Source organism: Acomys russatus, chromosome 10, assembly GCF_903995435.1.
Source record: "Acomys russatus chromosome 10, mAcoRus1.1, whole genome shotgun sequence".
In the NCBI taxonomy this organism is placed as follows: Eukaryota; Metazoa; Chordata; class Mammalia; order Rodentia; family Muridae; genus Acomys; species Acomys russatus.
Window position 1 is genome coordinate 739,876 of NC_067146.1, and position 16,628 is coordinate 756,503.

The following is a 16,628-nucleotide window of genomic DNA, read 5'->3' on the forward strand; positions in this document are numbered from 1 at the left end:
GAAAGGTTGGGGCATGGCAGGCTACAGTTAGTACCCATGTGAGGTGTATCTCTATATAACGTAGGAATGGGAGCAGGAAGGACAACTTATAGTTAGGTTGCTTGTTTGTCCAGTTTCCTTATTATTCAGCTCATATGGAGAAAGCATAGCTGGAAGTCAGGCTGAAGCCCTCAGTTAATACTCCAGTGGAAGGAAGTTGTTGAGGAGGCCTTGGTATATACATTGTAAGTTATCTTAAAGTGTGAGGGAGAGGAATGGGGTAAGAGGCAAAGGGCCAGAGGGTATGGGTGTGGGTAGGAGTGTCCATGGCATGACGTCCTGGCTGTGCTCCGAGTGAGAGAGCTGGGACCTCTTAACTCAAAGCTGTTGGTTGCGAGGGGAGGCTGTAGCCTTGAGATCTGCTAACTGTGATGAGCACTAGAAGTAAATCAGAGTCTGGACTCAGCAATCTGTGTTCCTTAGTTCTCTAACCCAGTAATCTGAAACCAATTGCATTAGTTTCAAAAAGTTATACAATATTTAAAAGATAAAGGAAAAATGATTATTAATCTTGATGTCATTTAAAAGTTTTGTAATTCTAGGCTGTTCACAAGACAGACCATACTCTGGCTCGTACCAGTCTACATTCATTGCTTTTCAACTTTAAACTCTTTTGGAAATTAGGTAGCATATATTTCATTTGATGATAAAGTCTTTACTATTGTAATTTCTAGTTAGGGATCAAACTCAGGACCTTGCATCTGACCTATGTATCCTCAGCCCGATTAGGTTATTTCTAACATCTGTGAAACATTTTATTGAATGGCTATGCTGTAATTCTGTTAACATATCTCTCTGAAGGGTTACTTAAAACCCTCCTGTTTTATTCACCTCTATCTTTCAAAATGATTCCAGAAGAGATAGCAAAGAGGCTAGAGATCGCCAGGGCCAGAGTAAGGGAGGGAGGAGCAAAAGAGCAATTATTATTGAATGTTTTTTTTTTGTTTTAATTTTGTTTTTGTTTTTATTTTTTATTGTTCTGAGACAGGGTTTCTCTGTGTAGCCCTGGATGTCCTGGAACTCACTCTGTAGACTAGGCTGGCCTTTAACCCCCAGAGATCCACCTGCTTCTGCTTCCTGAATGTTTGGATTAAAGGCATGTGCCACCACAGACCGGTTTGTTATTTTTTTATTTTATGTACTTATTTATTTTTTGCGCAGTGCCATGACACATTCTGGTGTTAGACGGTGGTGGTGAATTGTGTGTTTCAAAGACTACTCAGTGCAGTGAACAACTTCTTATATGCACTTCCTCCTAGTTTATATGGTTTGAATGATGAACTCTGAGAAATGAATGAAATCTAATGTAAGTTTTTTTTGTTTGTTTTTTTGTTTTTTTTACTGAGAAACAAATAGATATGAAAGCTTTTATTGCCTTGAATACAAATGGCCAAAATGTTCTCTAAGGTTTTACCTTTCTTTTCATAAGTTTAGTATCGTATTAATTACTTCCCTGTGGCTGTGGTGAGATATCAGCTAAGGCAATTTAAGGGAGGAAGAAATTATTTTGACTAAGGGCTTAAGGGTACAAGGTCTTTTATGATGGGAACGATATGGCTGCAGAGGTCTGCTCATATCTGGGCGGATCAGGAAGCAGGACAGGGGAATGCCTCCATTCATCTAGCTTTCTGTTTACCCTCCTCCAATTTTTTTACTCTGTCTGAAACCCCAGCTCATTGCTGGGGCTGCCTAGAGTCAGGGCAGGTCTTCCCTCTCAGTTAGTCCTCTCTGGAAACACCCCTAGACACACCTGAAGTGTGCCCCATTAACTCCTAAGAGTTTTAAAACGAAACCAAGTAAAATTCACCACCACAGGATCTTATTTAGCCTTTGATTGATCCAGCCGAGTCCCAATTACTCCCTGTGTCCATTAGTCCCACGTCACCTTTTTTTTTTTTTTAAAGATTTATTTATTTTATGTATATAAACACTCTATTTGTATGTACACCTGCAGGCCAGAAGAGGGCATCAGATCACATCATAGATGGTTGTGAGCCACCATGCGGTTGCTGGGTATTGAACTCAGGACCTCTGGGAGAGCAGACAGTGCTCTTAACCACTGAGCCATCTCTCCAGCCCAGTCCCACATCATCTTAGGGAACTGTCTTAGTTAGGGTTTCTACTGCTGTCATAAACACCGTGATCAAAAGCAATTTGGGGAGAAAAGGGTTTATTTTATCCTACAACCCTCAGGTCATACTCCACCAATGAAGAAAGTCAGGGCAGGAACTCAAGGCAGGAACCTGGAGGCTGAACCATGTAAGTGCTGCTTATAGGCTTGCTCCTTGCAGATTGTTCGTCTTACTTCTTTATACAATCAGAAACCCCTGTCCAAGGTTGGCACTACCCACAGTGCGCTGAACCTTCCTATATCCGTCATTGTTAGCATTCTCCTTCAGTCCACCTACTTGTGATGTCATTGCTTACCTGCCACGGGGGTGTGGCCCTGCCCAGGGCCATATAAAGGGCAGACCCTCCATGTGGTGTCTCTCTCTCTCTCCACCCCCCTCTATCTGCTCTATCCTCTTACTTTCTCTCCTTTTCCTTCTCCCTCTCTCTCTCTCTCTCTCTCTCTCTCTCTCTCTCTCTCATTTGGGGTACCCCTCCTCTCCCTCCATGCTCATTTAATAAGCTCCTCTGCAACATAATATCTGGCATCTGGTACCTTACTACCTTAATATACCTTATTACCTCACATCTTACTGCCTTAATTATTAATCATAACAATCATTAATCGAGAAAAATGTTCCCATAGGCTTGTCTGCAGGCCGATGTGAAGGAGGAATTTTCTCACTGATGTTTCCTTTTTCCAGATGATGCTAAATTGTGTCAAGTTGACAAAATAAAGCAAAAACAACAACATCACCCAACCAAACAAATGAAAAAGTAACCAAGACAGGAATAATGGAGTGGTAAGCAGATGAGATAATAGATTCTTGATGCGATTGCCAGGTAGTGTGATGCAGCTGTCCTCTGCTGTGTGGCTATTTCTGTGGCCTCTTAGTTCTTCAGTGTTCTGGTTTTCAATCTGGATCTCCTTTATAATTGTGGCTAATGTGCACGGTGTTTGTTGTGCACTTCTCACTGTGTTGAAAACATAAAATAAGAAATTTACAATATGTATAACATGAAATAATTACTGTGCTTATTTCCACTTTATGGATGAGATCAGAAATTTAATGATTATAGCAGCTGGGGATGTAGTTCAGTTTGTAGGTCAGTGTGTGTGTGTGTGTGTGTGTGTGTGTGTGTGTGTGTGTGTGAAAGGTCCTAGGTTGATTCCCCAATAGGGCTTGAACTGGATGTAATGGTGCATGTCTGTAATTGCAGCACTCAGGATAGAAGCAGGAGAATTCAAAGTAATTTTCAAATATGGAAAATTCAAGACCACTGGTTTGGGCTAATGAGACTCTGTCTCAACTAAAACAGGGAACACAAAAGGCAGAGGTGGCGCTGACGACAACCCAATGTTTAATCACTGTATACCCCCACCAGATGATTTGGGTGACACGTACAATAACTTCATAAAAGAGCCTCTGACATTTTGCAATTTTTATTCTGCTTTTCCCTGAGGAATTGTTAGCTAAAATAGTTCCTCCTGTTTGGCATCATGAGCAAAGGCTGGTACTCAGACAGCAAGACAGGAAATGATATTACCAGAAGATAAAATAAGAGTGCTAATGTGTGAGGCAGAGTGAGGAAGTGATGAGTGCAGTAGTACATCAAGATGCTAACCTTCCATCACCTAATTCCTACTGGATAGGCATGGACTCAAAGCTAAGGGTTCCTTTTAAAGCATACTGCAGTTTGGACAGAATGCTCATTGAAGGGTGATTGGACCAGGAGAACGCTGACTGCATTAAGAGATTGCTCCGTTGATGGCGTCATAGCTGAATACATTCTGAGGGAGGGCCTTATAGAAGGAAGTAGATGTTGGGGCCATGCCTTTCTCTTTCTTTCTGCTTTTTGGCCACAAGGTGAGTAGCCTCATCTGCCTGATGCTTTGGCCACCTTTCCTCATCCTAAGCCAATGGGCACAGCTGACCTGAACCTTCCGACACCTTCTAAGTTAATTTCTCTTCGCATGTTTTGTTACAGTGTGAGAAGGCTGACTCACACACCATCATATATATATTTGAATAGAAATAATTGATTGGGCCGATAGGAGACCCCACTTTAAAAAAGGGTCTTGTTTGGTCAGGTCACAGGCCTGTTAAGTAAGGCTCGTTATCATTTTCATCCTCCTGAGGATCCAGCCAGTTTGGATAAAGTTGAATGAGTTGGAACCAAATGCGCTTTGACCTGTAAGTTCAGCTGTGGTTCTTCTTCGAGAATCCCTTACTACTTCCTCAGAGCTGTAAGTCCTCCAATATGGAAGGGTAAACGCGTGGTCTCACCCTCCAGAACAAGGCTTAATATTGCACGACGTTCGCTAAGAAGGAATGGGATGGGCAGTGGGGTTTAGGCAGCCAGTCTAACTCAGGTATTCACTAAGCCACCCAAAGCTTTACTGGCAGTTGAGAACTTGATCACGGTTGTTGCCCAGTAACAGCAACAGAGGTCTTAGTCTAAGGTTAGCATTGTGTTTACTACAAATTCAACAGAGCTGGAGAGAGACCCACTAAGTAGGCAGGAGTGGAGGCACAGGCCTGCAATCTCCAGCACTCCACAGGCTGAAGGAGGAAACTCATGACTTCCAGGCCAGGCTGGGTGACTTATTAAGACATTGTATTGAAAAAATAAATAAGTAAGTAAACAAACAAATAAATAGATGAAGGAGTTGCATATCCATGCGTCCCTAAATACCGGCAAGCAGAAGGCCTCAGGATTAAGGATGCAGTTTAGAGTCTGACAAACCTGGTTTCAAATCTCAAAGCTCTCTCTTACAGGTGCTGTCAGGACTCTGGGTTGGGTTTCGGACCATCGGTTTCTAATCTATAAACCTTTGAAAATAAGCCTTTGCTTATCAGTGCTTTCCCACCCAGAGCCTCCCACTGATTTGGTGAGCTGTGGCTATATCGAGGTTTGAATGTAGTGGGTGTGCCTGTGTGAGGCCAGCAGAGGGCACCATCTTGTCAGTGGCACCTGACTTCATTGAGGAGCACTTGTTCACACAGTGCAGAGCCCTGGCTAACCTCCCAGGGGGACCTACCTAGAGAAGTAAGATGTTTGATTTTGGTCTCCAGGGTTTTGTGAAGCGTGCGGAATGATAAGACACTCGTAGGATTTAAATAATGATAAATGACGGTCTGAGGAAGCATCAATCTGTATGTTAACAAATCAAAAAATCTTTCACTAAAGTATATTTATGTTATGCTATTCATAGTTAAGAGAATTATAGTAAAACGAAATTCTTTCTACCTCCAAATTTCCCTCAACTTCGGTACCTCTCCCTAATGGCCATCAATTTGCCCAACCAAAGCCCATGGACAGGTAAAAATTGATACAGCTTCCCGGAATGTATTCAGAAGCATGCTATTAATATTGATTTTTGTTTGCTTTTCCATGTAACTATACATTAGAGGTTATTCGTTATTAGTGTGAACACACCATTTTATTATTAAATATTGGAAACAGAAAATAATTTTTATAGCGAATACATATACTCACCACGTGTTTTTACTATCAACACTATATTGTACTGGATTTGTTACACAAATATACATTGGTCTATTATTTTATCCATTTTTCAATGCACCTTGGTTTATGGTACATTTCAAAGAGATCCGCAGACATTAATACATGTCTGCCTAAATACCTCAGCACGAACAAAAAGTAGAGTTCAGTGTTTGTAAACTTTTCCTTCTCCCATGAAACACAACATTTTAAGGAGGTCACTTCCTGACTTTTTGACAGACATCCACCTGTAAGACTAAGTGTTAATTCAAGTGCAAAGCCCTATGCTATCCTAGAAAGCATCTTCCAGGCCCTTCCCAGTCAATTATAAAGGTGTACATTATTTGCTTTCCATCTTTTAAAATGTTGACATACTATATATGGCATAAGCCACAAATGTATAATTCCCTTAAAAGAGAATAAACCATTTAGAATGCATTTGGGATTTTACAATCAATATCTTTTTATATCTGTCTTTGTATGTGTAGATAAGCTCTTTTTTTTCTTTGTAATATTTCCATATTAAATTCTGGACACAGGGTGTCTATGTAGTACATAACAGCTCTGCCCTGAGCATCTTGTTTCAGCTTTCCAACAGCTGACCTTCCAGGTAGGAGCTTTGAAAATGAAATTTTTAGTTGGTATAGACAAATCACCCTCCCAATAAATTTGAGCACTTTGTAGTCAAAGAGTACCTTTGATTCAAAGAAGTACCTGCTCCTTCATACCTCAAGAAAGTGTTAGCAAACAGATTTAACAAACGTTTTTTCTCTTACACTTGCTATGCCTACACTGTAAGGTATAGGTAACGGCTTAATGTTGAAACTCACTGGCAGGGAGCTTAGCATCCATCGTGGAAAGATGGGAAGCTGTACAGCAGAAGATGAAACAAGAAGTGCTGGAGGGAAGGTACAAAGTGCTACTGTGGTTCAGAGAAGGGACTGAGTCCTGGGAAGGGTGGAGATTGGGAATATGCCAAAGAGGGCTGATTCACATTCCTTTTATGGGTGTCTCAGTCATTAGCCTGGAAACGGAAATAAACAATTATCTTGCCATTGGATGCATAGATATTGATTAAATAACTCATGATCTTCTGATCTCTTGATTTTTTTCCCTCAAGTACCCCCCTCCATCCTCTTCCTCCTTTTCTTCAAGTCTGACATCAGGTGGAGCTAACTATACCTCAGAACATGGCTGCGAAAAGGAGTTATAATTCTTTCTCCTTCTCTGCCTTCTACTTTTCTTCTTCTTCTTCTTCCTCCCTCCTTCTCTCTCTCTCTCCCTCCCTCTCTCTCTCCCTCTCTTTCTCTTTCTTGACATTTTTTTCTTTTTGGATTTTCAAGACAAGTTTTCTCTGTGTAGCCTTGGTTGTCCTGGACTCACTTTGCAGACCATCACAGAGATCTACCTGCCAATGCCTCCCAGATTGCTGGGATTACAGGTGTGCGCCATCACCGCCTGGTTTATTTTATTTCATTTGTTTTGTTTTGTTTTGTTTTTTAGACAAGGTCTCTCTATGTAGTCCTAGCTATCATGGAACTTGCTATATAGTCCAGGCTGGCCTAAAATTCTGAGATCCTTCTGCCTCTGTCTCCCAAGTGCTTGGATTTAAAGATGTGTGTCACCATGGCTGCCCAGTTATTTCTTAAGTGATGGTAACACTCTGGAAACATGTGGACTTAGATGTTAGTGACCAATTTCAAACTTAGACTCAACAAATAAACATTTAAATGAGTAAAAATATTTCTTTTTAACAGTAGGCATCAATCATGACTGAAATGGCATCACACCAAATGTTTCATCACATAATTTCCATGTCCTTTATACAATCCATTAATATCTAAAATAAGTAAATAAAAGAGTTGATCAGATCCAAGCCAATGGTTTTAGTCTTTCCTAAATCTATTGAAGAGGCTGTACCCCTATTTGAGAGGCCTAGCATGAGGAAACAGGAATTCCTCTGGCCTCCCAAGCCTTCCCTGACCTCCTACTCTGGGATCTGAAGGGTCATTGCTTCTGCTGTTACTATTTGTAACTGCTGTTACTACTAAGTAACTGCTGTTACTTAGGAATAACAGGTGAGTGGAGAAAGGCTGTAAATCCTTTGAGAAGGCAAAGGATTGTTATTTGGCCCCAAACTCTAGTCATCCACAGACTCCCATGTTCTCAGTCTTCTGGCCTCCCCTGATGGTCCAGTTCCTGCAATCTGCACTTGAATTCTGTACTTACTGACTTCTCCTTCTCCTTTGGCCTGGATCTCTCCTAGTTATCGCTACATCAGCTCCATCTTTCTCTCTCATTTTCTTCCCTTTCAAAAGCTTTGCTTCATTTTATTGAGATGATGTACTCAGTATGCATTATATGCTTCCAAGACTGGGAACACAATGTGTATGTGTGGAGTGGGAATCCTTTGCAAAATGAAAATGTAGGTCAATGAATTAAAAAAAATATGGAAATCCAGTAGCTAGGATGTATGCCTTTGCACTCAGGAGTCTTGAGGCTGAGGCAAGAGGATCTTAAATTCCAGGTTAACCTGGGATAGATAGGGAGATGCTGCCTCAACATTTTCCTCAAAAAATTATGAAGCATTTCAATATGATGATAGCAAGCAATAAGCCCTTCTAGGCCATGTGAATACATATTTGTAATCCTTTGAAACTAGCCTTGCATTGTTGGGCAGGGAGAGATGTGGAGTATTTGGAACTGTAATCTCCCTACATGTATTTTAAAGTTTTGACACATGAATATACATTTGTAGGGTACAATGTTTTGATATATGTAGACACCGTGAAAAGGTTGCAGTGAATTTATTAACATCACCTATCTTCCCATGCAAAGAAATGATTTTATATAAATTTTGTTTGCAACTTGGAAATAAATCTAGCCATTTGCACGTTATGCAAAAGGTCTTGAAAATTCATTCTTTCTGTTGAACATAAGCCTTGTAGCATTTAGCCAATATCTTCCCAGCATCCCCCTCACCTCTGTCCTGTCCTGTTGTACCTCACTTAAGGCTGACATTCAGAATCTGCTATATACTTCTTATTGTTTTCCTTATCCATCCATCCATCTATCCATCCTCCCATCCACCTTCCAACCCATCCATCCTCTCTCCCTTTCTTCCATCCATCAGTTTCATACTCTATAGGCCAGGGAAGCCTCAAACTCACAATTTTGTTGCCCCTAACTCTCAGGTGCTGTGATTACAGTTGTGTACCCCAACATCTAGCTCGACTTTTAGACTCTCTGTGAGACCATGCAGCACATTTTTGTCCTTTTGAACCTGGCTCATTTGAAAGAGTATATTGCCTTCCAGGCTCAGCCAGCTTTCCACCAGACGTTCTTTCTATTTTAACAGTAAATAGTATTGTCTTATAATACAGCATATTTTATTTATGCAACTATTAATGGACATTTACATTGATTTCATATCCTGATGGCTGTGGATAATGGCCCAATGAATGTGGAGGCACACATCTCTTTGACATAGCGATTTCAACGCTTTTGTACATATATCTAGGAGTGTTACTGCTAGATTACATAGTAGGTCTACTTTGGTTTGAGAAATAGTCATACTGTTTTTCAAGTGACTGACCTAATGGTAGCTACTCTTTCTGGCAAACCTGGGGGAAGGTTGGGAAAAGAGAAAGACCAGATAGAAAAATCCAAGTTCCATTGTCTTCAGGGGAAGGAGGTTTTAAGTAGATGGCCTACTTGTATATCCTAGCAGTTTCCAGGACAACCTTAAAGTCTGTTGTACAGAGCATGTTCACTTTGCTCTTGGATAGAGGGAGTCACAGATGTCTACACACTTTTCAGCAGCTATGCTAGTTAATTTCAATTGTCAACTTGTTGAGATCTAGAATCACCTGGAGAGACTGGCCTCCAGGCATGCCTATTGGGAGATTATTTTGTTTAGGTTGAGATGGGAAGATGTGCCCACTGTGGGCGGTACAATTCACTAAGCTGGGATCCCTGATTGAATCACAAGGAAAATGTGAGCTGAAAATGTTTCTCTCTTCTTCCTGAGTATAGGCAAAAAGTAACTACCTGTTTCAGGCTCCAGCTGCCCTGACTTTTCCATCATGTTGGACTGCACCTCAAATCACAAGCCAAAATAAACCCTTCTTTCTTCAGTTATTTTCTAAGGGTATTGTATCACCGTCAACAGGTTTTTAGGTTAGAGGCCATGGCACCAGGCCAATATGTGCTTTCAGTTCCTGAGAAACCAAGGCACTCCCTCAGGCAGTAAAAAGTTCAGGCCACTTTGTGTTTCTATGTATGTTCCCTTAGAAGTCAAGAAAGCATGGAAGTTTGACAAGAAAATTGGTCTTAGACATTAAATCTGTGTACCCTGCATAGCTTGCAAATGTCCCTATATCCTGGCAATTACAACTGTATTGATTCTGGCAGTTGCCACTTTATTTTGTTTCTGATAAGAGTATAAAGTCTGATTGCTCTCAATAAATATCGTCACACCCTTGGTCTTGGTGTGATCTCTTTAGCCCGAGCCTGGTTTAATTTCTCACTGGCTATATCAGGTAACCTTGGGCCTGTAGGTAAGCATGGCACTTCTAAACTGAAATTTCTTCATTTTTTCATCTGTTTAAGACTATATTAAATTATCCTTTTGTGGGCTAGAGAGATGGCTCAGTGGTTAAGAACACTGACTGCTCTACTAGAGGTCCTAAGTTCAATGCCCAGCACCACAACTACCTATAATGTGATCAGATGACCTCTGCTGGCATGCAGATGTCATACAAACAAAGCACTTATACACATAAAAAATAAATCTTTAAAAAGATTATTCTATTGTGGTATTTGATATGTAAATTATTGCTATGCATACAGTGTGTTTTAAAAATAAAAATTTCATTCATTTACTTGTGTTTGTATGTATATAGTGCCCTACATGTATGTATGCCTGTAGGCCAGAAGCGGGCATGAGATCTCATCATAGATGGTTATGAGCCACCTCGTGGTTGTTGGGAATTGAGCTCAGGCCCTTTGGAAGAGAAGAAGGAGCTCTTAACCTCTGAGCCATCTCTCTAGACCCAGAGGACAACTTTTAGGAGTCCCTTTTCTGTGTTCACTATGAAGGTTCCAGGTATTCAGCTCAGATCATCAGGCTTGGCAGTTAGAACTTGTACCCACTGGGCCATCCCACTGGCCGCAGCCACAGTGTTTGAATGAGGAGACAGTGCAGAGGCATGCATCACTATTCCTAACACACTCTACACTCACTCTTGTCTGGGTAGCTCTAACATACACAAAACTGCTCACTGATTTTCCCTGGCCTTATGCTTGTAAGCACTGGAAGTCTTCATAGTGTTTTTTGTTTTTTTTTTAATTCTATGTGAGCTCTCCATACTATAAGACTCCTTTGTAGAAGGAAATAGTTCATCTAAGATGTACTTCTGGCTTTATACCACAGTGAACCTGGGTAAAGATAATTTTAGACCCCGGAAGATGTACAGATCACAGAAGAGAAGAGAATGTGATAGAAAGTAAAAGGGTATGGGGGTAGGCGGTGGGGGAATTAGGATGAGAAAGTCAGAGGGAGGGAGCAAAGGGGAACCAGCACAGGTGTAGCCTGATTGAAAGCTTTGTCCTTGGCTCCCGCCACGGGTCCAAGTGTGGGCTCAGGTTCAGAACAGAGAGTACAATATCAAAATGCAGAAGTCTGTTTATTGAGCAGTAAGCATTAGAAAGAGGTAGGCATTTAGGTGAGTAGGTGGCGGAGGGCAGCATGGAAAAGCTGAAGACACTTAGGAGGGAACAGGCAATAGAGCAGGCTGGGCACAGAGGCCCACTGTGCTCTCAGGAGCTCATGGAATTATGAAAGATTAAAAGCACTTCTCCAGGTCACAGCGAGGCCAGAGGCTGCCTTGTACTGCTTCTGATGGTCTGTGTAGCTAGACTCAGATGAAACATGTGAGCGAAGCCAGACTTTTCTCTGGTTTTCTCCACCGCTCACTGTTTCAGGGTCCTCCAGGCTGGTCAGAGACAGCAAATGTCAAGCTGATTTTTTTGCTTAGAGGTCTGCTGAGCTTAACTTTCTGTTTTCGGTAGACAAAAGGAAAGGGGGCCTGTCTCGTGTACCTACCCCACCATTGACCCAGAGGGTTCCTGGGAGCAAGGAGAGCTGTGAAGCCAGAAAGAGCTCTTCTTGTCCAACCTCTGGAGTGGGCAGCATGTGACCACAGGACCATGCTGCACCAACACCAGCTAGGCAGACACAGACCCAGAAAGGATTTGTCTAGTGGCATCAGGTTTATTTTATGGGAATGCAGAACATAAGGGTTTTCAAAGGGCACTTGTGGGGCACAGAAGTCGAGGCAGCTATACCTAAGGCTGGACTCCTGCTCCAGCTCCCAGGGCTGCAGAAGGCAGTTTTTTTTCCATATGGAATAATCCAAGTTTCCGCTCTAAGGCAATCTTATAGTCTGGCATTCGGGGTTGGGGGCACAGGTCCCATCCACTTCTCTCCTAGATAGAGAAAATTACAGATGTCTAGACATGGTTAGCAGGGGGACATGATCCCAAGGAGACGCAGGATCTTCCAGGCCATGCTTGGCTTCAAGGTCTAGAAGGCTCCCCCCCTCTCCCCCTCACTGCAATGCGGGAGAGACCTCCCATCCCCATTCAGCATTGATCAGCAGCAACTATATTAAGGCTTGTTTGCCAGAAATAGCAGGAACTCTTGCTGTTGCGGCTCAGGTCATGTGATATAATGAGCGTTGTACTGGGGTCAAAAGGTCAGGAGAATGGAAACCTAAACTTACCTAGCAGGTAAGCTAGCAACTCCATGCGGTCAGACCCAAATAGCATGTAGGTTTTACTATCCACATGGGCAACAGTGACAGGCAGCCCAAAGGCCTAGAGAAAACAGAGTATTGGAAGGAAGGTACTAGAGCAGGTGCCCATTAGATGGAGGTCCAGTGTGTTCAGGAGATACAGAAGAAAGCCAATAAAATGTCTGCTAAGGGGCCAGCTGGCTGTAGACATCTACTCAGCTCTACCTATGTGGCACATAGCTGCTTTCTTTAAAAACGACCACCAACCTCTTTGCGTTTCTTGACTCGGCTTTAGGGGAGGAAGGGAGCATATGACACAGTTTAGGAAAGCTCGGGAGCACTCATGATGAGGAGGATTCAGCTAACAGGAGCATGAGCACCCATGGTGGCATTACTTCTCTTCCGTTAGACAGGGGCTGGGAACACACATGTCCTTACCCACCCCGTATTTGCAGGCTGCCTCCGTGGTCTCCTTGAGCTTGTTCTTCACCTGTTCTGTGGGCACCTTCTCCAGGACGCTTTGGGCTCGCTCAGCGGACATTCCTGCCTTCTCTGCCGCCTGGGGAGACAAGGAAGAGCAGGCAGGTAGGGCCGTGTGGTGTGTGTGGGGGCGAGAGGAAATGCTATTCTGTTCCTTCTCTGCTTTCATATTTGACTGGAAAGACCTTTGCCTAACCTAAAATAACAGGTTATCTATCCCAGTCAAGATAAATTGTCTCCTTTTCCCATGTCTTGAGGTCAGTGGAAAAGGCAGAAGGCACAAAGAAGTCATAGTCACAGAAATAGCACCAGAGGGCACCACACAGAGCAGCTATCCTCACTTTTCCATTTCACAGTGAGGGCACAGCAGTCAACAGCCATTTCTCACTTGCGTAGAGGTGTCCAGTTTGCCAGTAGCAGCACTCACTGCCATATCCCTAGACTTCACTTGCAGAGTGCGATCTTCCCTCTGCCTCCGACGTCCTAACAGTCTCAGGCTCGCTTCTGAGTCCTGTACAGTTTCCTGAGTATTTGTGGGGTGTAGTCATGGCTCCAGCTCCCTGCTTAGCTTCCAGACAATGAGGGGGTTCAGAATCTGATGCTTGGTAAAGTTTAGAAGTAGTGGCTTTTCAACTTGGCATCTCCTGAGGAACTTTTCAAAGTCCCAATGTGAAGGTGATGACATCAGCCTTTCTGGGGGGTGACACTGGGCACTCCTGAGGATGTCAGTGTGCAGCCCAGGGTGAGCAGCTGCAACTTGACCTCCTGTGAGCCATTGTCTCTCATAGTTAAATGAGAAGACTATTGCACATAGGGGAGTGGATAAGCAACTGAGAGAAGTGGCTTGTTAAAAAAAATTGTCAAATATTAAATAGAAGCAGATGAAAATTATGCACACATACACTCAAGCCTTAAGGAACTAAAGGATTGACTAGCCCTTGTTTGCATCTCTAGTTTAGGAGTGATTTGATGTCTCACGTAATACACGAGTGTATGTGTGAAATATCATGTGGATACAAGAGAAAAAGACGATTTGTAGTGTCTTGACTTAATCCCAAAGAACATGTAACTTTGAAAGCTCCATCCCTGTCTGGCATGCGCTTCCATGTGCTGAGAACTTTCCATTTGTTTCTTACTGAACATCTGTTTAACTCTCACTTGTCAGTTATCTCCTTGTCTGTGTAAAGTCTCCTGCTTTGTAATAAGCATGTATTAGTGACATTTGTGTTGGGAATCCCCGGAGGCTTGCAGATGGCAGATGCTATCCTTCGCCATCTAGGGTTCCCACCCTGGTCTTCTCTCTCCTACTGACTTATTTCACTTCTTGCATCAAACTCATCTTGTTGCCCAGGCTGGGGATTGAACTCATGGACTCGAGCAGCTTAAGCATGTGCTGAGCTTAAGTCTACACCTGAGCTACAGCCCTAGCTGACAGAAGACTCTTCAGAGAATCTTCTTAGCTCCAGCTTTACAGTAACTTGTCCCGTCAGACACAGACTTTCTTCCCAAATCCTTAGGAACCTTTCCTGTTCTCAGATTCCAATAGACAGCAGTAGGGCGGGGCAGGGGTCCAGTCCAGACACTCACAGCCAGGATGCTCTGGGACTCTGTGATGTCTTCATCCTAAGAAGAAGAGGACACTTAGCAGGAAGGAAGTAGCAAATAGATGGGCCTGAAAGCAGGAGCCTGTTTCTGGGCATTGGCCTGGGGAGGGTCAGAGTGTCATCCAGCTCCCGTCCCTTCCCTCCAGGATTCAGGGTCCAGCCCTTACCCGAGACCAGATGCGCATCCACAGCTCTCTGGACACCTTCTCCAGCATCTCTGGTTGCTCCATGCTCACAGCGGTGAGGAAGCGCATGGCGTTTATACTTCCTGTGGGGCAGAGGCATGTAGAGTTAAGATTCTTAATGCTTGTGTCTAGATGAAGAACCAGGTTCTGAGACCCCCGCCCCCCAACACCCTGTCACCCCACCTCCGGCTCAATTACCTGCACTCTTTAACCCCAGTTTCTCATAATGAACGTCCATACTTCGCTCTTGTTTCTGGCCCCACACCCCATTTTTGGGTAGCTGCTGCTGGGCTCCCCGCACAGGCATGCTTTACTTGTTGATCTTGTAAGAAAGCCCAGGCTTTTTATTCTTTTCTCCACTAGATCCTCTAACTGTTTTCTGACCTGCTTTACTCTATCTATCTGTCTATCTATCTATCTATCTATCTATCTATCTATCTCTTCTATGTATTTTCTATCTATCCATCTATCTATCTGTTTATCTATCTCTTCTATGTATTTTCTATTTCCTCTGAAATGGTTATTATAGGTGGCTGTGAATCACCATGTGGTTGCTGGGAATTGAACTCAGGACCTCCAAAAGAGCACCCAGTGCTCTTAACCACTGAGCCATCTCTCCAGCCTCCTCCTCACCTTTCTTAAGAATCACATCAAAGAAATCCTTGGGCAATCTGAGGGGAACCTGGAAGTGCTGCTCCAGGAGAGGAATCTCTTTGTGCATGTACTGGCCTTTGCGGGGCACCACTGCAGGCGGTTTGTTCCCTGGTGGTGGAGAGTTAGGCCATTGGTGAGAGAGGACTTGAGGGTCTCAGGCTGGGGGACCCCCTCCCATACAGGGCAAACTACTAGCTTAGGAGGTGAGAGGTCTGAGGTCTGCTTACTCACTGTGGTCAGGCCCCTCAGGCAACAGAAAACAACCCTCCTGGCACAGCTGGGAGGACTTGTCCCTGCTTACCGCTGTCTTTCATGATCCCAGCGATTAAAGCTGGCCGCAACTGCAGCTTGATATTCCAGATGTGCTGGTATCTGCATAGGACCTACCCGTGCAGAGATAAGAAGGGGAGCTTGTGTGGCATTTGGAGAGGACAGAAGGCATAAGTGGCCTACAGGTCTGTGTCCTGGCTCTAAGTGCAGAGCAGGGATCTCCACTCCACACTGAACTGCTTGTTTTCAAAGGACAAAACTCTCAGCTCTTTGAGATAAACAGCAGAATCCTTACTCCAGTGTATGGTTTCCACTCTGTAGAGCATCCTTGACCTAGCTTCATTGGAGGTGCTTTTGTTCTTTCTGGGCCCGTGGAAAGACAATATTTAACCGCAGGAAATCAGGACCCTACTTGGAGGAGCACAGTCCGGTTAAAGGCATAAAGTGAACTTCAGCTAGGAATGCTCTGTGCTTGTCCTAACCCTGAGGGCACTGCCAGAAATGTCTTTAGCTGGGTGCCCAGTGCCTAGGTGTGCACTTGCACAGCAGGCCGCAGCCCTGGAAGCGCCCCCCGTGTCACCTCAAAGCCCAGCCAGGAGTAAGGGGACAGCACGTCGTAGAACATCTCCAGGTTGCGTGGCGGTGGCCTCATACTGCAGTGAAGGTAGAAAGCGAACGTGAAGCCGCGGTCCAAGGGTGAAGCACAGAGTCCGAAGCAAGCAGCCAATTCCAGCCCGCGAACGGTAGGTGGGGCGGCTAAGGTCGATAGTGCGCAGCCTCTGGGAGAGACCCCGCCCAGGGGTGTAGCGGTGGAGACGAATAAGGGCGCGTTGCTGGGCGGAAGGGCGACGAGGGCGGAGTCTGAGATAAAGCTGAAGGTCTGAGAAAAATGAGCCTCTCAGGTATGCAGCCTTCAGAAAGCTGTAGAACTTTATCCTTAGTGTGTAGGGAACCGCATTTGGAGAAGGGGAGGGGCTCTAATA

General features: G+C 43.9%; 1 protein-coding gene across 1 annotated transcript; it reads right to left on the reverse strand.

The window, feature by feature from the left end:
- Nucleotides 1–12,094: 12,094 nt before the first annotated feature.
- Nucleotides 12,095–16,324, reverse strand: LOC127194333 (glutathione S-transferase kappa 1-like). The gene is made up of 8 exons (XM_051151642.1): nucleotides 16,226–16,324; nucleotides 15,677–15,758; nucleotides 15,355–15,483; nucleotides 14,704–14,804; nucleotides 14,520–14,555; nucleotides 12,895–13,011; nucleotides 12,441–12,534; nucleotides 12,095–12,144 (listed from the first exon to the last, which is right to left on the reverse strand). The coding sequence occupies exons 1-8, from the start codon at nucleotides 16,295–16,297 to the stop codon at nucleotides 12,095–12,097; spliced, it is 681 nt and encodes a 226-aa protein (XP_051007599.1). The 5' UTR covers nucleotides 16,298–16,324.
- Between the last annotated feature and the right edge of the window lie 304 nt (nucleotides 16,325–16,628).

Bases quoted from the DNA above. Each gene is read 5' to 3' on its own strand.
- LOC127194333 (XM_051151642.1), bottom strand. From the start codon at position 16,297: ATGAGGCCACCGCCACGCAACCTGGAGATGTTCTACGACGTGCTGTCC. The intron at 15,759-16,225 runs GTGACACGGGGG...CTGCACGGGTAG, and splicing joins ACTCCTGGCTGGGCTTTGAG to GTCCTATGCAGATACCAGCA. The intron at 14,556-14,703 runs GTAAGGGCTGGA...TCTTCTTCTTAG, and splicing joins GGATGCGCATCTGGTCTCGG to GATGAAGACATCACAGAGTC.